The 21894-nt window shown below is 40.5% G+C and overlaps 4 protein-coding genes and 2 pseudogenes across 5 annotated transcripts; 2 read left to right on the forward strand and 4 right to left on the reverse strand.

The window, feature by feature from the left end:
* Positions 1 to 922: 922 nt before the first annotated feature.
* Positions 923 to 6485, reverse strand: LOC137731524 (vacuolar-sorting protein BRO1). The gene is made up of 8 exons (XM_068470649.2): positions 5566 to 6485; positions 4171 to 5121; positions 3648 to 3737; positions 3078 to 3146; positions 2789 to 2929; positions 2355 to 2403; positions 1979 to 2082; positions 923 to 1789 (listed from the first exon to the last, which is right to left on the reverse strand). Exons 1-8 carry the CDS (start codon positions 6238 to 6240, stop codon positions 1214 to 1216), a joined length of 2655 nt encoding a protein of 884 aa, XP_068326750.1. The 5' UTR covers positions 6241 to 6485; the 3' UTR covers positions 923 to 1213.
* Positions 6486 to 6819: 334 nt separating this feature from the next.
* Positions 6820 to 9168, forward strand: LOC137732256 (uncharacterized; annotated as a pseudogene). The gene is made up of 3 exons (XR_015957928.1): positions 6820 to 6860; positions 7513 to 7608; positions 7995 to 9168. The product of XR_015957928.1 is annotated as an uncharacterized LOC137732256 (transcript).
* Positions 9169 to 9236: 68 nt separating this feature from the next.
* LOC137732255 (fruit protein pKIWI502) lies at positions 9237 to 12082 on the reverse strand. Its single transcript, XM_068471559.2, has 5 exons — positions 11301 to 12082; positions 11112 to 11211; positions 10924 to 11019; positions 10754 to 10834; positions 9237 to 9487 (listed from the first exon to the last, which is right to left on the reverse strand). The coding sequence occupies exons 1-5, from the start codon at positions 11846 to 11848 to the stop codon at positions 9425 to 9427; spliced, it is 888 nt and encodes a 295-aa protein (XP_068327660.1). The 5' UTR covers positions 11849 to 12082; the 3' UTR covers positions 9237 to 9424.
* Positions 12083 to 12859: 777 nt separating this feature from the next.
* LOC137730592 (ATP synthase subunit beta, mitochondrial) lies at positions 12860 to 16709 on the reverse strand. The gene is made up of 9 exons (XM_068469579.2): positions 16134 to 16709; positions 15565 to 15640; positions 15355 to 15443; positions 15117 to 15234; positions 14928 to 15031; positions 14666 to 14824; positions 14323 to 14547; positions 13926 to 14237; positions 12860 to 13303 (listed from the first exon to the last, which is right to left on the reverse strand). The coding sequence occupies exons 1-9, from the start codon at positions 16617 to 16619 to the stop codon at positions 13190 to 13192; spliced, it is 1683 nt and encodes a 560-aa protein (XP_068325680.1). The 5' UTR covers positions 16620 to 16709; the 3' UTR covers positions 12860 to 13189.
* A 2867-nt stretch (positions 16710 to 19576) lies between these two features.
* LOC137732373 (putative histone chaperone ASF1A) lies at positions 19577 to 21182 on the forward strand. Its single transcript, XM_068471685.2, has 3 exons — positions 19577 to 19869; positions 20168 to 20283; positions 20394 to 21182. The coding sequence occupies exons 1-3, from the start codon at positions 19761 to 19763 to the stop codon at positions 20826 to 20828; spliced, it is 660 nt and encodes a 219-aa protein (XP_068327786.1). The 5' UTR covers positions 19577 to 19760; the 3' UTR covers positions 20829 to 21182.
* LOC137731248 (protein DETOXIFICATION 16-like) overlaps positions 20391 to 21894 on the reverse strand; it is an 8356-nt pseudogene continuing 6852 nt past the window's right edge.

Below are 21894 nucleotides of genomic sequence, written 5' to 3' on the forward strand. Positions count from 1 at the left end.
CTTAACCAACCATTAATTTTGGGATTTAATTACCAAAGATGCTATTCTTACCCAGTGTTCAAAATATTCACAAAATTGATGATGTTTCGGTAGAATTATCCGAAAAAATAAGGACCAATATAAGAAAGGGGATTAATGCAAACTTCAACCGGCGAGATATAAGAAAATCAATGAATATTTATAAATTTACCGGTTCACTAAAGAAAATTTGCCGAAACGCATGGTATCCGTTTTTTCATTTACGAATTTCAATGTAGAACCTCTCACTTACAAATGAAAGATAAATATTATTAGAACGTAGTACCAAATGACCTCACACTGACTTAAAATAATTTGTTATGAATAGCTTTTAATATAATTTTATTTTATAATGAAGAGGTAATTTTTCGATCATGTAAGTGTGACCCACTAGTTGCTCCCTTATTTCTCTTATTTCCCATTTAGTGCTTGTCCTTTAATCGTGTGAAAAACTAAAGTGGTATTGCACCTGGTGAAGGTAGCTTGCCCATTGTCATCAGTTTCTCCAGAGAAAAACCTGATGAGAAGATTCCTGTCGGCAATGGAGAGAGGACGAGTGCGTTGATATCACCGTAACGTTTGTGTCAAAATATGACATGTATAAAAAAACTTTAAGATGTGGATATATTATTGACAACACTACAATAATAATGTACGTACTCGTGCTAAGTGATTCTTCCCCTCTCTTTGTACTCATCTTACTTAGCATCTGATAAATTTTATAGGCTAAATATGGTCTATCACTAATATCATCGATATTGTCTTAACTTAACCACCTATTGCTAGGTGTTGAGTTTTATCACAAAAGATCTCGATGATATTAAAAATGAAGTCTCGTATATTAATTGTATAATATGCTACACGTCTCACGTACAATTTCGCATGCCGGGCAGCCAACAAGAAGTAAACAAGAAGCAATCAGACACTTCACTCCGACTCCATAAAAATTGTGTGTATTACAAGATAACTTTGACAAAATCTGGTCCATAAATATTTCAAATACATGAATTCATTATTTTCTATACGGCTACATATATCAAAATATGCTCAGGCTATACACTGAAAAATAAAATGTCTGAACGAGATGTGCACTTCACACGAAAGCGTCAAGTAAAACCACCAGTCACCTCGAAATATTCCGACGACTACATCTTCATTCTACCGGGAATTCATTAAAATGAAAAAATTCACAACATTATTGTTGGCTATAGTAACCACCCTGTTGCGGAGGACGGTATTGACCTGGAATGGTGTAAGGAGGACGAGGGTGCGATCCAGGTTGTTGTGCATGGGCATTGTAGTATGGACCCCTCCACCCTGGATAAGCAGGTTGACCATAGTCATGGTTTGCAGGTGGCTGTTGCTGGGTGTGTGGAGGTGGGTACGGACTACCAGCTTGCGGAGGTGGGTATGGACTACCAGCTTGAGGAGCGTATGGACTACTAGGTTGAGGTGGCACATGGTAAGGAGATGGCATCTGCTGTGTTGAGCCATAAGGGGGAGGGTGAGAATATCCAGCCATTGCTGGCTGCTCAGGAGGATGGTAGTACGGTGGTGTTTGAGGACGAGGATCTGTTGGCTGTTGTGAACCAGATCTCTGAGCTTGATGTCCCACAGAAGGATAGTTGTTGTCGTATGCACCTGTGGTTTTAGTATCCTGGAAACTGAGGCCTGCCATTTGTTTGTGCACATCTTCAATCATTTCCTTGCACTGGATGTTTCTAGTCATCACAAAGTCACTGCACTGCTGCTTTACATTCGTTATTGCATCCTGTTGAAAATGGACAAAGCAATCAACCACTGGAACACGGAACATGAAGTCACGGAAATAAATTCTCAAATACAACCGTGTGAAGATTGATAGCATGCTGTCACAACAGACACCGGAAAAGATCCAACCATAAAAAAGAAAATAGTGCGCTCAAATAGTTATAAAGTAAGTGCACACTATTGAAATTACCTGAAGAGTAACATAGAACTTTAAGCCCTCATTTATGTTCTCCTTAATTTCGCGGAACTTTGCTATGGCTGCTTGAATCTGCTTGTAACATTTCTCACGAGAAGCTGGGACAAAAGGAGAAGGAAACAAACAGGAAAAAGACAAGAATACACTCCACTTTAATTATGATATGCAAAAAGATGGCATCACAAAATAAAGGAAATAGATTTTATTTCGTGAGACAGTCGGAGGACTTCCCCACAAGCATTTAACATGGTCATTAAGGCGTAGGATAATACAACCAATGAACATCTATGATTAAATAATGCATCAAAAGATGCTACCTTAAAGCATACAAACCATTTACGAAAAATAGCCCACTCCATAAAAGACCTACCTTTATAATCTTCTAGATTGAAGATTGCAGCAAACTCATCATTTTGGGCCTGCAGATGATAAAACACACATTTTGAAAATGAGATATTTAAGCGCTAACATCCATTTCCATTTATTCAGGAATATTATACAAGCAAAGGAATTTTCAAAACTCATAGCAAATAATATAGATGAATTTTCAATACATGAAATGACAGACAGGCGACAGCTCACTGGTAAGCAAACTGACTTGATTTGACAAAGGCATTTCATTTTTTTTTTCTTTTTTAAGAAAAGAATAACAGGGTAGTAGTATAACATATATTTTCACAGCAGAGCTTCCAATTGGTACGTTGATTACCAATTGCACACTCGAAACAGATGCTGGGGAAAAAAAAGGGAAATTGAAGAAATATGCATAAAGAAAGTCCAACAAAGATTAGAAAAGAAACGGACCTGGATTTGCAGCAATAATTGTTCTTGTGCCTCAATATTATGGGCAATGTCTTCACTTATACTATCATATTTAGATATCTCCTTCCTGAAAAGATCCTCATAGGAGCCGGTTGACGTCATCAACTTAGGAAGTATATCATCCTGAGGCCACATAAAAATAATAAGCACACAAAGCACTAAACTTAAGAACCAAGGCATCATTAACAATTGACAAAGCTGATCATGAATTGCTGCTTGAACAAAAAAAATTTCTCAAAAAGTTGCATCCAATATCAAATAATCAACGTACCTTTCTTTTCATCTCTTTAAGCATGTCTTCAAGACCAGCTCGTTGAGCACCAAGGGTTTCCAGTTGCCTCTGCATTGAGTACAGAAAGTTAAAAATGCAAAAATAACAAAACTAGTAATGGCCAAACCACTCATGTTAGAAGTTTAGAAAACAAGTTTAATCTTTTCTCCAGTACAATGCAACAGGACAACCAGGTCCGAGTTTATACATATATACGCGCGTGTGTGTTGGGAGAGTACTTCATACGAGTAATCAAATTCACACCACACACACATATGAAACTAACATTTAATAAAATTGATACAACAATATGCCTACATTCAGATAAATATAAGATGAACCACTACGCTGTCATGGGGTTATAATCGTTTTCTTTCAAATATTAAACTGATCCAAAAGCAATATATCACTTGCATCAACTAAGTAATCAGGACAAATTTCACCACAATCAGACAGAGAGAAAAGAAAAGGCGCATCATAAGACATAAATCCATAAAACAGACAGGAACAACCATACGAGTTATCATGCAACCTTTATACAGACGAAGTAAAAAGGGGTGAAAAACTTACCAAGCTCTGCTTCAGGGCCCCCAAAATAGCATCTTCACTGGCATCCAAAGACATTATTGGCCTAGCCAGAGTTGGAAGGGCAGATTCAATCTGTGAGAAGAAAGAACATAAAACCATTTAGAAAGCCACGACACCGACATACAGGAGATACATGATTCAAATATACTAAGCCTGATTAACTTATGAACTTCCAGAGAGAGAGGGACAGGAGGAACATAATTAGGAGAACAAATAAGGAGCATGTCAATATGAAAGACTAAACATATTCAAATGAGAGGAGAAGAATAAATCAATGAAATCAAACAATTGTTGGTGGATTGGGTTGTATTATTAACATTGGTTAAGAAACGAGGACAAACGAAAAACAAAAACACTTCCACCTATGATGGACAAACGTTCCATGTGCATATAAATTTTATTAAAACGAACAAGAATATAAAATCCAAAATGAAATAAAGGAATTAAGACGTATAAGAAGACACTTGGGAAACATGAAGAAGAAGAAGAGTTCCAAGAGAATTACTGGACGACGATCAAGGATTGACATGAGAGCTGAATGTTCTCGGACCGAGCGCTCAATCCGAGCATCACTATCTGCAGCTTGCTTCAAGTTGCCTGCAAACCTATTTAGCCTATCCTGTAAGTTCTTTGTCAGAGTACTTGACTGTGGCCTTGTCCACCGGGTTCCAAATTGGCTTCTAAACTGAGCATCTTCTCTGGCCTCTTTCTGCAAGAGTTCCTCAATATGTATCAAAATTTCCTGGTTTACCCTTTTCAAATCCCTAAGCTGCTGTAACTCAGCTTCCAAACCAGCAGGGCCTCCACATATCTGCACTGCCTCCACATCTTCTTTAAGATCTGTAGGAAGAGTAAAATTCCCTTCCAAGGCAAGAATAGACTCTGGTAGGTCCATTTCCTTGAGCCTTACTCTGGTCAGTTCACTGGCTTGTTGTAACTTTTCTGCTTGTGTTCTGATAATGTCATCAACCATTTCAGTGTACCTGGAAAGAGCTTTTGCACTACTGTCTGGAACAAGACTGGCAAACATCTTCTCCTTGCTTGCATCCAGGACCTCGCTCATTGCCAAAGGCTTCACCATAGAAAATGCCGGAACAGGTGGTAAGGAACCAGGGGAAGGAACCCTCATGAGATAAACTCTATCATTCTCCTTCACAGCCCTCTCCAGGTTACGATTCAGATTGACCTCTAACTTGCTAATTGCGTCCAGAATCTGTGCAGCAGCCCCCTTTGTGTTTTTCTTAGCCTCAGACAAAGCACTGATCCCACTCTTTAACCGTGCAATTTCTTCTGCAATCTCTTCTTTCTCATGCAACTCTAGACCATACCTATAGCAAGCTTCTGCATAAAAGAGAGCTGCCTTTAACTGCATGTGTGATATCCAGGCCCTGTCAAAATGCTGGTTCAAGGGCGGAGCATTACATGTCGCTAAAGCTTCCTCGTAATACAGCCCAACCTGTAACCACATCAGTGTCAAATCAATTCAATACAAAATCAAGTGGGTCACTAAAACCTGTATGGAAACATTATTTCTCCATTCAAGGAAAACCCGAAAACACAGTAGTCCAGAGGCAACTAAAAGTTACGATTCTGAGAGTATTAATCAAACATAGTCTTTGGTGCAATATAATTTATATGGTATTTGTTGAAAGCGAGGTAAAATCCCAAACTTGCAAACAGAATACCGAAAGCAATCAGCTTTCCAACAGCCATACGATCCATTCTCCTCTCTGCTACCACAACTTATAAAAAAAATGACAAAATTAACATTTGCATAGCAGAATCACTTCACTCAAACACACCCACAGTTGCAGTTCAATCAATCAATCAATATTAAGTTCTACCTACACTATTAAAACCCAATCTGTAGTCAATCAAACAAGCACAATACAATCCTCACCTGCCTCGAGATCTTGGCGCAAACACCTGGCGTGCTCCCTTTGGCAATCGTATTCTCAAAGACGCACTCTTGGGCCTGAGCCAGCATCAGCCTCTCCAGCATCCCAGCGCACTCCACCGACAAATCCACCGTCGTGGAGCTCCCAATCGACGCCTTGGTCGCCGCATTGTCCCTCAGAAATGCGAATGCCCCAGCCGCCGCAATAAACGCGTGCGACGCCTGCCGTCGACCGTCGACGGTCGCGCGATCGTAGGAGAGCCCAATCTGACTGTACACGGCCCCCAAATTGAACAAAACGGCGGCCTTTTCCAGGTGGATGTTCTGCTGGGAAGCCTTCTGCTTGTTCTTGAAGGCGTCGTGCCAGACGAAGATGACGTTGTTGATGTGATCCTTGTCCGGCGAGATGGGGAAGCGTGTCTCGACGAGGCAGAGGGCTTTAAAGTAATTTTGGAGGAGGTCGCGGCGGGTGGTGAGAGATGGGTCGGGTTGGCGCTCGACGTCGGAGCGAAGCTGTTTGACGGTTTGGAGGTCGTCTTCCAGGTTCTGGGCTTCGCGCTCGGAGTAGTTGAAGGCGATGTAATTGCGGAGGGGGCGGTAGAGGTCGATTTGGGTCGTCTTCTTCTCGAAGATTGCGAGCATGACGTTGGTGGCGGTGCCGGAGGCGGAAGACGCCATCTTTGGGTTTTGGATTTGATCGGAATGGAAATTCTAAGAAAAAAATTGAAGAAGAAGAAGAAGAGAGAGTTGGGAGTTTTAACGAGTGAAATTGACCAGGTCAGTCTGCCTTGTGCCGAGTTGTTTTTCTTTTTCTTCCTCACAAAGCAAACTAGAAATATAGAAATTTCCTTACCGGTGTTTTTTGGTTGGGAGCTAATTACAAATTCGTATTGCACACATTATATTTTAGATTCAATTTTCATACCATACGTAATACATAATGGGAAATTTAATCGAATTCGTCATTTAAGAAATTCAAAAATTATATTTTAGGTTCAATTTTCATACCACACATAATGGGTAACTTAATCGAATTCATCATTTACTAGATTCAAATATAAGATTTTTTACTTTTTACTTGTAAATAAAAAATAATATTATCAAACCGTAGTATTAAGTGGTAGCTATTTATGTGCCCTTTATTTAGTAAGAAAGAGCGGGGCATTATAGTCCTTTTACCCGAGTGATGTGACGTGTGTGTCCGTCTCTATTTATACACCCCCAATCAACAACGCCCAATCCGTAGACGCTTCTGGAAGGCTAAGAGTCAAGCCCTAGCTGTCTCTCTCTTCTTTCAGGTACGTTACTGCAGCTAATCCTATCAACTCGTTCAGTCAATTGTCAATTTAGGGTTTTTTCTTTGGTTCATTGACTGCTTTGAACTGTTATCTGTCGTGAAATTTGGGGTTTTGATCCTAAAGTTTATGTCTTTGAATGTTTAGCGGGTCTCTGGGTTTGAGATTTTTGTATTTAATTAATGATGAGGGAACTGTGTATATGTTCACTCTGGAGTTTCTGTTTGGTTACTGAGAAAAAGAAAACTTTAGTTAGCGAAAGTAAATTGCGCGCTCTTAAATGTTTCAATTCATCGTGATGCGAAGCATAGAATTTTTTTATTTGGGTTTTTGTTATGTTGCGAAAATTAGATAACCGAAATTAGCCTCATGTCCATTTGTTCTCCAAAACCGTTGCTTCTTCCTTTTACTGTAATGCATGTCTTTGTACATGAGTAGACTCTTGCCCAATTGGAATTACTCTAGACACCCGAAAATCTTATTTTCCATTCCTTTTTAGCATAACTCCGGTATTGAATGCCTATGAAATAAAACAATAGATTTTAGTGCATTTAACCCGTTCATATAGACAAAATCCAAAGAAAATATATGATAATAATATATGAAAATATGACCACATCAATTGAGTAACGGGTTTTTGACATTTGACAGATAGGCATTACCTTGCAGGGTGGTTTGGAAGAAGAGTTGCAGCTTTGTGCTTTTGACGCTGGACTTTTGGTCTGTAGAGCTGTGGTTTGTTCCAGATAAGGTAAGAAATCCGAATTGAATTTCCGGAGTTCCGTTTCTTTTGTGATGTGAGAATTTTCATTCTTTATGTTATGGATGTTATTCTTGGTGGAATGGTTTTGTTTTGATTGTAAACTTGGGTCGCTAATGAGTTACAGATTAACCTAGTATAGGACTGATTCAGGATGTTTCGATTGCTGGGTTTTGGTGGAATACAATTCACTTTATTTGTTGGTTGGAATTTTTATATGGAATGAGAACATTATGATTAGGATTCTTTTCTGTAGGCTCATTAGGTGATTTTTCCGTATCGGATTGACATGCGTTTAGTATTTGTCTTCTTTATGTGTGATGCTAAGAAGTATGTGATTTGTGTTGGAACTAACATTTTTGTTTCTCTTCTTTGAGATGCACTTCTGGTCATCATCGTACCAACATGCAGATATTGTGCTGGTTTTTATATCTAAATGGACACCACAAGGTTCATGCAGCTGGTTGAGGAGAAAAAGAAACGAGCTTTGGAGAAGAAAGAGACCCCGCTGAAATGGGAGCAGAAACTAGAAGCTGCTGCTAAGGCAAAAGCTGATGCAGAAGCCAAGGAGAGGAAGTTGAAATCTTCGAAGCATAAGATATCTGTGTCACAGTCTGATAGCGATAGTGACACTGGCAGAAGTGATGAGAGAAGAAAGTCAATTAAAATAACTCACAAGAAGCGCTCTCACTCTGGTGCAAGTGACAGTGAAGTGAGGAAGGAGAAGAAATCCAAGCGAAAGCTAAAGAAACATTCCTCAGGCTCAAGTGATGATAGCAGTGATGAGTATGAGAGTGATTACGAAGAAGATAGGAAGAGGAAGAAGAGAAGCCACAAAAAGCACAGGCATCATGATTCTGGATCAGATTGTGGTCCCGATTCTTCCAGTGATGATGATAGTGATACGGTGAAGAGAAGTCATTCGAGGCACCACAAGCGCCATCAGAGGTCAAGACTCAGAATCTTCTGGTTCTCATAGTGATGAGGACGAGAGAAGAATCCGAAGGGGTCATGCTAAGCACCACAAACGCCAGAGACATTTGAGATCCGTTTCCCCCGAGTCTAGTTACGAGGATGGTGAGGTTAGAAGGAAAAGGCATGCAAAACACCATCCACCTCATAGGCGATCACGATCGCGTTGCATCGATTCGAGATCTTCGGAGTCTGATTCCCAGAAACGTGACAGAAGGAGCAGATCTCTGGGGAAGTCGTCGGATGACAACCGTGATGAGGCTGACAAACAGTTGAAGCACAAGAGAAGTGGCCAGCATTTCCATCATCATCACAAGCATCGTCACCACCATTCAGAAGAGAGAAAAGATCACCATCCTCGGGGTTCAACTGAGCCCGACGGAAAGCACTTAGAAGATGCTAGAGGAAACGCAAGTGAATGACAGATCTCTAAGCATTGCATTCGCGGTTGCCTGCATTTGTACCTAAACTTGCTTATTCAATTCAGATGCGTTTCCCTTGCTTAACTTGTTCCGATTATGCATGATTGATTAGAGATACCGCAGCTAATACCGCAGCATTAGCGTATTGTGACAGTCATTATTGTCTATTTACCGCTCACTCCGTTGATACGAAATTTGACTAAAAATAATGTACTTGAGAGTCGATTTTACAATTTAACTGAGATAATTACCAATTTGAAAATACAAATTACAAGCATGCTTATATGTCAGAATCTCCCAAAATTGTTTTTATTATCGTTTTTCCAAGCTGGGACAATTTATCCTCAGCAGTGGGGAACAAATCAATACTGTTCACTCAGTAAAGATACAACAATGTAATTTTGATGGATTAGTCAGAAATTCTTCAGTATGTTTTCAGTTGATACACCATCTGCTACAAGAATTGAGGTAACCTCCTGCAAAGAAAAATCATCTAAAAAATGTCACGTCTGCGTAGAAATTTGATCATGCTAGAAATAGAAGCGATGATGCTCATGTTAATAGCCAGAATTAGCATTCAAACTTTTCCACACAGACAGGCATCGCAGCTAAATGAAGTGGCATTTATTTGAAACATGAGACCCGTCCCTTGCTGGGGTTAGTCTTTTTATCTAAGATTTCTCTTTACATGTAATTCGCCAAGGTAAGAAATATTCAGTAGGCGGTGGACGAAGGGCAGACCACTTTTTGGTAACAAAGGGGGAAAAGAACCCTAAACAACTTAACTCAACTCACCATAACGCAACTTAGAGAGACGAAGGACATCAACCATTAGAGCTACACCAATCCAAGGAGGACTATTGAACACATGGCAACCAAGCCATTTTAATATCACAAATGGAGACTAAATCTATTACGGCCCAGAAGACGAACCTCTAATCAGTAAAGATACATAAGACGAGAAAATTAGCAGCTGCCAATAGATGTACTATAGTGAAGGATGGCAATCCCACAGAAACTAGGACCAAAATTGGTTTCGTAATCAGCAAATGCTTCTAAGCAGATGAGATATAGTTAGACTGAGGACAAGTTCATATCTTTTCTTTGTTTAATTTTCACACACAAAAAAGGTGTTGAATACATTCATAAATAGATAGTGACCTCAACATCATCTACTGCAAAAATCTTCCCTCCAACATGCGCCTTACAGCTTTGCTTCTTTCAGTAAAGTGGCTTGGTCCAAGACCATTAAAGCGTGCAGCATTTTCGGTCCTCTTTACTACTTACACTTACGAGTTTAGAACCCTAGAGCAAAATTCTTTTTTATGCGGAACCCTACAGGCCAAATACAATCAGCCCTCCGGTGAAGACTATAATAGGTGGTCTTATAACAAATTATTTGCACCTAACTGTGGGCTAAACTAGTAAACAAGACAATGGTAGCACCTTGTCTGGTGCAGATCAAGACTCAGAATATGATGTTGTCTTATATCAAAGTTATTTGTTCAACATTGAACATGGAAAAAGACATGAGGGATTCAGCCGGTCTGGCCATAACCAAACTTGTAAATTGACATTCAGCAGATTATAAGTTTTCGTTACCATGTAGCCACGAGATCTAATATGAACCCAAAAGATGCTTAAGACAATATTCAATAGACAAGTACACACATACTTGAAATATAACAATAACAAACGTAACGAATGCAAACTAATAAATGTGAATTGGACAGAAAGGATACCTCAGTCATCTGCTTCTGCCCACATAAAACAGCAGCTGTAGAGAGAGGGTTATCAATTTGCTTGGCTCTGGAAAAGGCAGCCTGAAAATGTATAACCACAGAAGGCATTAACTCCGTACGTAGAAGTGAATAAAACTTAGAGCGCATGGGGTGAAACCGTGAAGGTCTACCTGCACATAACCGCCTTGTCCCGTCCAACCGCCGTGCGGTTGTGATAATACTGGCACAATCTCAACACCTGAAGATTCCCAGTCCTTAAATCTATCCTGTAAGAAATTAGACAATCAAGTAGCGGAATTAATCAAAGTCATAAATTGAATTGGGGAAATGAAAATAAATAAATAAACAGAGCAAATACCTGATACGCCATTCTGTCAAGGTTTCTTGCGCCGTAAAATAGCTTCACGGCGGATCTCTTATCGGCGCTAAACCCCGATTCGATCAGAGACCGGATTGGACTGCACATATTCAAGAGCTGTTTCATGTCAAATTGCTTGTAACACTCGATTAAATTCACTTGAATTCGATTTTTTCTACTTTTACAAACCTGATTCCAGATCCCGTGGCGAAAATTAGAACCGTAGGGTAATTTTCCGGCGGTTCGATCCGTTCAATGTCGAAGCCTTTTCCCATGACCTGGCTGAGCTCCACCACGGCCCCTCTCTTGAGCCCGCACAGAAGCTCCGCCGTGGACCCGGCCACGCTCTTCACCAAAAACTCAAACACCCCTTTTGTGGACGCCAACGATGGCGGCGAGGCGATGGCCAGAAACGAGGGCTTCGACTCGTCCGGGACGCGAAGCTGGAGGTACTGGCCGGCTCGCGTGTGGGACGAGGCGAGGTCGGGCGCGTCGGATAGGTCGATGCGGACGTGGAAGAGCGACTCCGCGGCCGGTTCTATCTCGGAGAGCGGGGCAGGGGTCCAGAGGGCGGTGTCTTGGCGTACGGCCGCGGCGACGGTGGCGAAGCGGTGGCGGCGTAGTTTTAGGTGGTGGGGGTTGAGGCGGCGTAGGATAGACATGGGGTGGAGGGGGGAGCTAAGGTGCGCATGGGAGTGGAGGGTGACCGATGCGGGTTGGAAGATTGTGAGTGACATGGCTGTTGGGTTTGGGCTTGAGACGGTTTTATGTTGTGGCCGGGGGTTGTGGGGGTGCGGAGGGCGGCGCCGAAGCTGGTGATCAATTAACACGAAGACTCTGGCGATGTGGGTTGAGGTTAGACTGGTAATTGGATAGCTGCGAGTCCACGTGGCATGGTTTTGTTAGATCCTAGACCTGTGGAGGATAACTGATCGAGCAGATGATTGAGGCCATTGGATAGTAATTTACATGGAAACAAGGTAGAGCTCGTTTGGATGTGCTTTTAAAAAAAACTGAAAGCGCTTTTAGTGAAAATGTTTTTGGAACCAATCATTAATAAAAATACAAGTAAATCTTGGAAAAAAATGTTTTTCGAACCCAAAAACATTTTATCCAAAAGCTCTTTTCAGCCATTTTAAAAGCACATTCAAACGAGTCATTCATCTTGTTAGAATGAGGTCCCCACTCAGTAATACAATGTTAAATATCTTTCGTGCAATCTTTCTCCAACACTGCAACGACGACAACAACAAGAAGGCTTTATTCTATCAAAGGGGGTCGACTGTATAAATCATAAAACGACATTGTACTCGATTTTGCGTCAAGTCCCCTCTTATCTCCAAGTATTTCATATATTTTCTTATAGTCTTTTTCCAAGTCTTCCTATTATCTTTCTTTGCCTGTTATGCTCTAAGACTCCATATGATAATCTAACCGGGGCCTCCGTACGTCTTTAGTTCACATGTCTATACCATTTTAACTGTTTTTCTCTCATCTCATCTTTAATTGCAACCAGTTCTACTTTACCTCGGATATATTCATTCTTAATCCTACTATTTCTCGTGTACCCACACATCCAACTAGGATTCTCATCTCTGCAAGCCTACACCGGATGAATGAATTTCTTCTTTTAATTTTGTGATCAAGAATGGAAGAAAGGGCATTCAAGAAAAATGATATCCGCGACTGACATTCAAATGATTTCCCGCGACAGAATCGCAGTAGCATTAGAGCAGCAACTCAAGTAATTAACATGAAAAAGTGGGTTTATAACTTTGACAATCACCGGTGCATCGGAATTCAAATGTTTTAAATTTGAAAAGGAACAAAATACAATATACACGCTGTCGTCCTCCTTCTTTTCCTTCCCCTTATTGAACAACCAGAAAAAAAAGGGGATCGGCCGATTGACACCATTTCTCTCTCACACTATGCTGCAATAAGCTTAAATCTGAAATGCGAAGTGCTCATACAGTTTTGTCTCAAAAATGAAAATCCTGTTCGCTTGGCAATGCCAGCTGCATCTAAAATTATTTGGGTTTTTCGCAATTATCAAGATAAAACAACAGAAAAGATGATTAAGCAGCGGACTCCTTGGAAATCTTCTCTGCCTTGGCAATGACCTCCTCAATACCTCCAACCATGTAGAACGATTGTTCTGGAAGGTCATCGTACTTTCCGTCCAACACTCCCTGTCAACAAAATTACAAAAACAATGATACGAATTGAGCTCACAAGTACTCGTATCATTATTCTAAAAGCATCTTATCTAAGCTTTGGTAATGTTCCTGGGTGCAAATTGATGGATGCGTTCATGAAAACAAACAAATTACTCGCTTTCAATTGATCGTGAACTGATAGCCAAAACTTACAAACTACATCTCACCATTACGCAGTCATAAACAAAATGATTATTGAGATAACAAATTATTATACCAGATCTTGATGGGCATAAACAACACCGCCTTGTATCATACTGAATTTTGCTAACCTCACCCTACTCTTACAGGTTGATTCTCACGTTACCACTTAGTTTGAGTAAAAATCCTTTGATTCAACAAATTGAACTAAAATTTTCCTAAAAACAACAAATTGAACTACAATGCAATTTGAGGAGCAGACGCATTTTTCCTGAATCTATCAGGACAGACTAATATTAAGTAATCAATCATTGTCTATGAGAAAACCTTCTTAAATTGTACGCAGGTAACTGAGATGATAATAGAAAGAACTTCAGTGTGAAATATATGGAGACATGCAGAAAGGAGATTGAGAGAGAGAGAGAGAGAGAGAGAGAGGAGGGAGAGGGGGTACCTGGAAGGAGGTAATGCTTTCTTTCAACTCCACGTACTTCCCAGGGGCACCCGTGAAAACTTCTGCAACGTGGAACGGCTGACTCAAGAACCGTTGAATCTTACGAGCACGGGCTACAGTCAACTTATCATCTTCACTGAGCTCGTCCATCCCCAAAATAGCAATAATATCTTGCAAATTCTTGTAGTTCTGAAGAACCTTCTGGACACCACGAGCAGTGTTGTAGTGCTCCTCACCCAAAATATGAGGGGAGAGCATACGAGATGTGGAATCAAGAGGATCCACGGCAGGATAGATACCAAGCTCAGAGATCTGTTCAATTCAAAATATCAACAAGGTTAGCAAGAGATGGCATGAAAAGATTGTTTTACTATTAGCCCATATCGACATGTCAGACCTGTCGTGAAAGCACAGTGGTGGCATCCAAGTGAGCAAAGGTAGTGGCAGGAGCAGGATCTGTCAAATCATCAGCAGGCACATAGATAGCTTGGACAGAAGTGATGGAACCCTTCTTGGTAGTTGTGATACGCTCCTGAAGACCTCCAAGATCAGTAGCTAAAGTAGGCTGGTACCCGACAGCAGATGGGATACGACCAAGCAAAGCAGACACCTCTGAGTTTGCCTGCAGGATGGACCAGAGAAAAACACAGACCATTAGATGCAATGTCTGATGACATGTAATCTTCTTGTTTGAACAGGCGACATATAAGCTTCCACAGTTCTCCAACAAGAGTACTTACTTGGGTAAATCGGAAAATGTTGTCAATAAATAGAAGCACATCTTGCCCTTCAGCATCACGGAAGTGTTCGGCCACAGTAAGCCCAGTCAAACCAACACGAGCACGAGCACCAGGAGGCTCATTCATTTGACCGTACACAAGAGCACATTTGCTGTCAGCCTGACAAAACAAAAGGAGGAGAATAGCAATTAAGGAACAACTTCCAAAAACAGTAACAGTAACAAATGCATAGAAAGGGGTGGCATGTGAAAGCATTCTCTACCTGCTTTTCGCCTAGCTTAATGACACCACTCTCAATCATTTCCCTGTACAAGTCATTGCCCTCACGAGTACGTTCTCCGACACCAGCAAACACAGAGAAACCACCTGAACAATGAAACAAGGATATGTAAACAAGCAATAAAAACAACCAAACAAGTTCGTTAACATGCACATCTTTAAAAAAACTGACCATGAGCCTTAGCAACGTTGTTGATAAGTTCCATAATAAGCACAGTTTTTCCCACACCAGCACCACCAAACAACCCAATCTTTCCTCCCCTTTGGTAGGGAGCAAGAAGGTCGACAACCTGTATATGAAGCAGGTGAAGTAAGTATACTTAATCACCACATGGAAGCCAAAGGCAATGGAGAAGCAAAGCAACAAGAGAATCAAATTCTAAAACAAATTACATAGTAAACATTCATACCTTAATTCCAGTAACAAGGATCTGCTGCTCGGTTGCTTGCTCAACGAAAGCAGGAGCTTCTCTGTGAATGGGCAGAAAGTGATCGGTGCCTGTTGGAGTGTTCACACATAAATTATCAGAAAGTGGGCGCAATGTATTAACGTAATACACCAGAATATGCACACATCATAACCAAGTGATTATATATTTCAAGGTTTACAAATTTCTTACTGATATCGCCTCTATGGTCAATGGGCTCTCCAATGACGTTCATGATACGGCCAAGAGTAGCCCTTCCAACAGGAACCTAAAATAGCAAATCAAAACCAAAATACAAGTCAGATTTCAAGGAAAATCCAAATGTAACCACTAAAATCATCTCCAAAACAATAAGCACATCAAGTACGCCAAAACAAAACTGTAAATGATCAGAACTAAAAAGGATAGATAGGAAAACCCCGACGAAAAGATCACAAATTGTCCACATAAATTCTGAAGAAAATCTAGTCGTTGAGGACACGAGTAATTCTAATGGCTAACATTGAATGCACCATAAGTGTAAATCAATCAATCAACAATTCTACATTTCTACTACAAAAATGTGTACCATAAATCAATCCATAGTAGTAACACCGAGATCTGAAAACCCCACCAAAAATTCATAAATCAATCAAAACCCATCTCATTTCTATCAATCCAATCACCAAAGTCAACAATTTTACGATCGAACAACACTAAAGCCCTAACATTTCTCATCAAATCAGAAAGCGCATACCGGAAAAGAATCATATATAGCTTACAGTGATCGGCGAACCGGTGTTGAGCACGCGCTGTCCTCTCACAAGCCCTTCAGTCCCATCCATAGCAATGGTCCTGACCATGCTCTCGCCCAAGTGCTGAGCCACCTCGAGCACCAACCGGATCGAGTTGTCCAGCACCTCAAGCGCCGTCAAGATCGGGGGAAGTCCCTCCTCGAACCTCACATCGACGACGGCTCCGATCACCTGGCACACCTGCCCGATCGAGCCTTTCCCGGTGAATTCGTCGGTGATTTTTCCCTTCCCGGAATCCTTGCTCTTCGGAGAGGCTGAAACCGTCTGAGGCTCGGCGGCGGCGGCGGTCGCGTACTGAGCGACGCGGTTGAGGAGGTAGCCGTAGGGGGAAGCGGATCGGGAAGACGGCGATGGGGATGCGACCCTGGGGTTAGGGCTTGAGATCGGAGATTTGGACGGCGCCCGGCGGACGGAGGACCGGGCGAGAGAGGATAAGAGCCTACGCGAAGCCATTTTTGTTAGGGCTTCAGATAGAGAAAGCAGAGAGAGAGTGTGAAGGAAAAGACTAGGGTTTGTAGAGTCCAGTTGCAATTGGTATATGTACAGCTGCTCGGCCCCAAAATTAGATTTTTTTTTTTATTTTTACTTTTTTCACTTTGTTATTTTCCGTTTTTACCTTTTGTTTTGTTTTGTTTTTTTAATCTTTTCGGCAATTTTCCGTACTGATGGAGGGTGAGTGTGATTGTGCAGTCTGATATATCAACGGTTATATATATATATATTGTTTGTATTATAATATTTAATGTATTAATTGTATGTGTTGTCTGACACATTAAAAATTCTCGTTGCCAAACACTCCCTAATGTTTAACTCTTCTTATATTGTAATTTTCCATATTTTAATTTTTTAGTTTCATTTTTTTTTTTGGGCATTTAAAATTCCTTACTTTTTTAACAGGGTAATTTAATTTTATCTGATGTTGTGAAATGCATGGTATGGGCAATGGAGCTACGTCCACGGTGGCGCTATCATGTGTCAGTTAATTTTCCTTAGGATTTGCAAGCTTTGTCGCATGAGCTTTGTATGCCTTCGCATCGTATGGTGATTCCACATTTCCAATAAACCAGGTAACAAACAAGTCAAAGCATATTTTTAGATTTGCCTTCACACACAATTGTTTTGTTTCTTCCAATTTTATTATTGTTACCAAATTATAATACTATAGTCGGAATGATGAAATTTAAACAACAAAAACTGACTAATCTAATAATACTTGTCTTCTTAGCATTAAAAGACGTCACAAGTTCAAATCTCATCTTTTCATTCATTGAAGAAAAATTCATAATGTATGCAAAAATTTGTCACATTACTAGCAAAATTTAGCAAATCGTAAATCAATTACTTGGAAATTACTCTCGTAAATTCATAATGTAATTTAGTAGCAATTTCGCCTGTTCTTAGTGTAATAACTTACACGAGTAAGAGTGGAGAAACTAAACTTTAGTAATGGTACTTAAACTTTGAACATTGTGTCTACTACTTGTTCCGTGAACATTATTAAGTTTTGAGCCCTCATACTCATTTGCATGTGCTTTTAAAATATTGTTTGGATCCAAATTTACGCTATCGGCCCATACAATCAAGGCCGTTAGATGAGTAAAGTTCTAGACTGTTGGATGATAAAGTGGTTGAGATAATTTTCAATTATTATTAAGGAATAATATTGTGGTTTTAATCATAATATTATCTCTTAATATATATATATATTGGATTATCTAAGCCTAATATTGGCTATATCCAGCGGGTTGTTTAAAGATAAATGGAGAAGCAAATCATATTTCCAGCAGAAGTACATTTCAAACGGGTTTGAGATGTTTGGTACGACTCACGCTGCAATACTATGGATTAATCAATACCTGTATCAGATAAAGGTGAAATAATGCAATGATGGTGATCATGATCAACAACGATTTGTGATAACGGCAGAGAAGGATTTGCAATTGATTTGCAAATGGTTTGCATGGATAAGACAACATGAAAAAGGGAAACATTTTGATGGTCTCCACGTGGAAGGCAACCCACGAGTCATGATCACCAAATGGCCGGCACCTTTGGAATTTGAGGGATTTTTGGCGATGCCTTTTTTATGGCCAAGTCCTGTTAGAATGAATGCCTAAGGGATAGGCTTGCATGCTACTTATCAGCATGCTTTGGTTCCAGTGTCGTGAAGCTTATCAAATTGGTTGATGCATGCTAATTGTTTGCATGAAGTACGGAGATAATGATGACATCTAAAAGATAGGTTGTTGCTTACCTTGAAAAGTCTTTGACCTAGACTCTAGCTGATGAGTTTGAATTAAAATCAAATTTTACACAAGTGAAGCCGCATCACACATCTGCTTCTATAAATACAAGTTTGCGAACACCATTCAGATGACCTCTAATTCAACACACAACTACCCTGCGCAAAACCTCTCAAACATCTTGAGATCTTTTTATTTTCTTTTTCTCGCCAACACATCTTCAGTTTGGATAAACAGCACTGTGAAGGCAACCGGCGAACATCTTCAGTTTGGATAAACAGCATTGTTGTCGTAGAATCAGCCGTTCTCGAAGCACCTTCAGTTTGGATAAACAGCACTGCATCGAGGCCGACTGGTTATCTATCCAAGTCTCGGTCAAGAAGGATTTTCGAATCCTTATTGGTAGAGGTCATCTTATTAGCCTTCTGGGCAAAGTGAGGTGTTACCAGGTTACTACATTCGGCACCATAAGAGCCGAATTTGATATTGAACTTCGCAGAACTAGCAGCCTTGTCTTCAGGCTCGAGAATCCAAAGGTCGAGATTTGTTCCTTCCTCGATCGCAATCGCAAGATAAAGAAGTTAGCAATGCACTCAACGCAACATCAACAAATTTTACTCCTCGGCCGACGAGTTGGCACGCCCCGCATTCAACCGAAGGACTAGTTAGCTTATTAGTTACTCGACCTGCGCGCCACGTAGGCTTTGTAATTTTTAGGATCAACAAATATCTAAAAGTGTTTTTGGTCAAATTGATTTTGAGTTCCAAAAGCACTTAAGTGCTTTTTGGAAGAAGCATCAGATATGTGCTTCTTGCAAGAAGTACTTAAAGTACTTTTCCAGGATCCACTTAGATTTTTACTAACAATTGGTATCAAAAATATTTTTATAAAAAACACTTTCAGTCATTTTAAAAGCACATCCAAACGAGCCAATGAGCCCTTAATTTGTTACTATAGGGAACAATTAGCTAGGAGCTTGACTCACTGGTGGGTTTGGGCTCAATCATCGTCTGCCGGTCAGCTAAAAACTAACGGGTCGGGTAAAATGAGGCCCAACCAAATTCCAACTCCCCGCAATTTTCACGGCCTAAATCCAACAGAGTTGAAAACTCCCGCCAAAGTCCGTACCAGTTTTCCCTCCACACCATCTAATTAATACATAATTACATTTCCTCGAAAAAAAGCGTATCACATTTCCCACTTCTTCACGTCTCACAATCTCCCCCTCCTCCTCCTACTTTCCCTTCTCCTCCTTCATCAGCCAGCCGCCGGATCATCGCGGGATATCAAATCGACGGCTAGGATTGGTCTATTTAACGAAGCAACGGAGTCTCGATTCGCTCTGAGAATATGAGCGCCGTCAACCTTACGAACGTCGCCGTTCTGGACAACCCGGCCGCTTTCCTCAGCCCTTTTCAGTTCGAAATATCGTACGAGTGCTTGACTCCCCTCAAAGACGGTAATTTTATCAAACCCATGATTTTTCAAATTAGTTTATTTAATTTATTAGCTGAATTTATAGGAAATTTTTAGAGGGTCTTGCTTGAGATTTAGCTAGGGTTCTTGATATAATTTGCCCAATTAGGGATTTCAAACATTGGGCTATTTTATTAGTAAAGCTAGGATGTAAAATTGAAGGGCTGCACAGCTAGTAGATCTATCACACAGTTTAATCATTGAGATTTAGCTAGGGTTCTTGATATAATTTGCCGCAACATCAATGGTTTTGGCATGTAATACTATTCGATTTCTTGCAGACTTGGAATGGAAGCTGATATACGTGGGATCTGCTGAAGATGAAACGTATGACCAAATGTTGGAGAGTGTGCTTGTTGGTCCTGTCAATGTTGGCAACTATCGTTTTGTCTTTCAGGTAATTACACCGATTTCTTGTTCCAAGTATGTTTTAGGATTGCAATCGCTAAGAAACTGAATCATTTTCTGTTTGTGTGCGTTTGTGGGTGTGTTATGTTACTATGGCAGGCAGACCCTCCAGATCCGTCAAAAATACGTGAGGAAGATATCATTGGTGTCACGGTGCTGCTACTGACATGTTCATATCTGGGGCAGGAGTTTGTTAGAGTGGGGTACTATGTGAACAATGATTATGATGATGAACAGCTGAGGGAGGAACCTCCCTCTAAGGTGTTGGTTGATAGGGTTCAGAGAAACATTTTAGCTGACAAGCCGAGAGTCACAAAGTTCCCTATTAATTTTCATCCCGAGAACAATGAGAATGCGGAGCAACAAACCCCTCATTCTCCTGATCACGTAACTGAAACAAGGCAGCTCCCTTCTTCTCCTGATCGTGGAACTGAAACAAAGCAGCCCCCTCCTTCACCTGATTGTGCAGCTGGAACAAACAGCAAGGGTGAAGAACCACCCCTCTCAACTGTACCATCTGTTTGTGTGCAGTAGTAAAGTTGAATTGGCTTCATGATGGATATTCACATTGTTACGAGAAATTTGGGCGTGGCGATCATTTCAGTTCACAGAACTATGCTAATTACAAACATCCCCATTTTTAAAAAAATATTGTACCATATAGACTAGAGTGTTGATTGATCTGTATTGTTTGGGCTGATAAGATGTGGTACATGGGGTTAACGATTCTATGTATTTATAATTCTCGCATGACTGTCTCGTACTCGGAACTGTGAGTTTTGGTATACGGATTCCTAGTGCACTTCTATCTTTAGAGAAATTCTGTACTCATGTATTGTGTTGGAAATTAAATTGAAAATGGAATGCAGTTCTTTGAAGTTCTGGAAACATGTTGAACCTTTGCTCCTATTACAATGTGGTGTTCTTTCGTTTCTAATCTACGTCGCCTTGTCGATGGCTAAGATGGTACCTTGGACACAATTCGCAGCTTTCGTTGCCCGAAACGGCAAAATGAAAAGACCTATAAGACCTTATATTAAACATATACAAAATGCTTTAGCAATGTGAAATGAATGACTTACCTCTTCATGCCAATCAGTGCACAAATTTACTGCAACAAACGCTGTGAGTTGAACAAGAAGCCCACAAATGATCCCCATCCAAAGCCCCTATTCATACAAATTTAGACGTCAATGGCGCGCGCGCGTGCACGTACACACACACACATACATGTATGCATATATATAGAGAAAGAGAGAGAGAGAGAGAGAGAGAGAGACTCACCATACCTCCAATATGGAGGAATAAAGCAAAAAGCACAGCAGTAGGAATTCCGACAATAGTAAGCACCAAGGTTTATGACTACACAAAGATTTTGCCATCCACACCCTCTGGCAGCCCCTAGATAGCCAATTATAATTCTTTTTAGCAGCGAAATCAGAATTTAGACAAGAAAAACATGTTAATTTAAAAGTTTCATCAAGCAGTTCGATGCAGTAATATACAGAGATTGATTAGGACCTGAAAGCACACATTGGAATCCATCCAAGAAGTCGGAAACTGCAAGCAGTGGCATCATTCTAGCAACATATACGATCAC

Source organism: Pyrus communis, chromosome 16 (assembly GCF_041283825.1).
Source record: "Pyrus communis isolate YQ-2024b chromosome 16, ASM4128382v1, whole genome shotgun sequence".
Classification (NCBI taxonomy): domain Eukaryota; kingdom Viridiplantae; phylum Streptophyta; class Magnoliopsida; order Rosales; family Rosaceae; genus Pyrus; species Pyrus communis.

Coding starts and splice junctions, on each gene's coding strand:
- LOC137732373 (XM_068471685.2), top strand. CDS start 19,761: ATGAGCGCCGTCAACCTTACGAACGTCGCCGTTCTGGACAACCCGGCC. Junction 19,870..20,167: donor CTTGACTCCCCTCAAAGACG/GTAATTTTATCA, acceptor GATTTCTTGCAG/ACTTGGAATGGAAGCTGATA. Junction 20,284..20,393: donor ACTATCGTTTTGTCTTTCAG/GTAATTACACCG, acceptor TTACTATGGCAG/GCAGACCCTCCAGATCCGTC.
- LOC137731524 (XM_068470649.2), bottom strand. CDS start 6,240: ATGGCGTCTTCCGCCTCCGGCACCGCCACCAACGTCATGCTCGCAATC. Junction 3,147..3,647: donor GGGCCCTGAAGCAGAGCTTG/GTAAGTTTTTCA, acceptor TACTCAATGCAG/AGGCAACTGGAAACCCTTGG. Junction 2,930..3,077: donor TTAAAGAGATGAAAAGAAAG/GTACGTTGATTA, acceptor ATGTGGCCTCAG/GATGATATACTTCCTAAGTT.
- LOC137732255 (XM_068471559.2), bottom strand. CDS start 11,848: ATGTCACTCACAATCTTCCAACCCGCATCGGTCACCCTCCACTCCCAT. Junction 11,212..11,300: donor GCCACGGGATCTGGAATCAG/GTTTGTAAAAGT, acceptor GAATATGTGCAG/TCCAATCCGGTCTCTGATCG. Junction 10,835..10,923: donor GACAAGGCGGTTATGTGCAG/GTAGACCTTCAC, acceptor ATACATTTTCAG/GCTGCCTTTTCCAGAGCCAA.
- LOC137730592 (XM_068469579.2), bottom strand. CDS start 16,619: ATGGCTTCGCGTAGGCTCTTATCCTCTCTCGCCCGGTCCTCCGTCCGC. Junction 14,238..14,322: donor CCACTGTGCTTTCACGACAG/GTCTGACATGTC, acceptor TGAATTGAACAG/ATCTCTGAGCTTGGTATCTA. Junction 13,304..13,925: donor AAAGCATTACCTCCTTCCAG/GTACCCCCTCTC, acceptor TTTTGTTGACAG/GGAGTGTTGGACGGAAAGTA.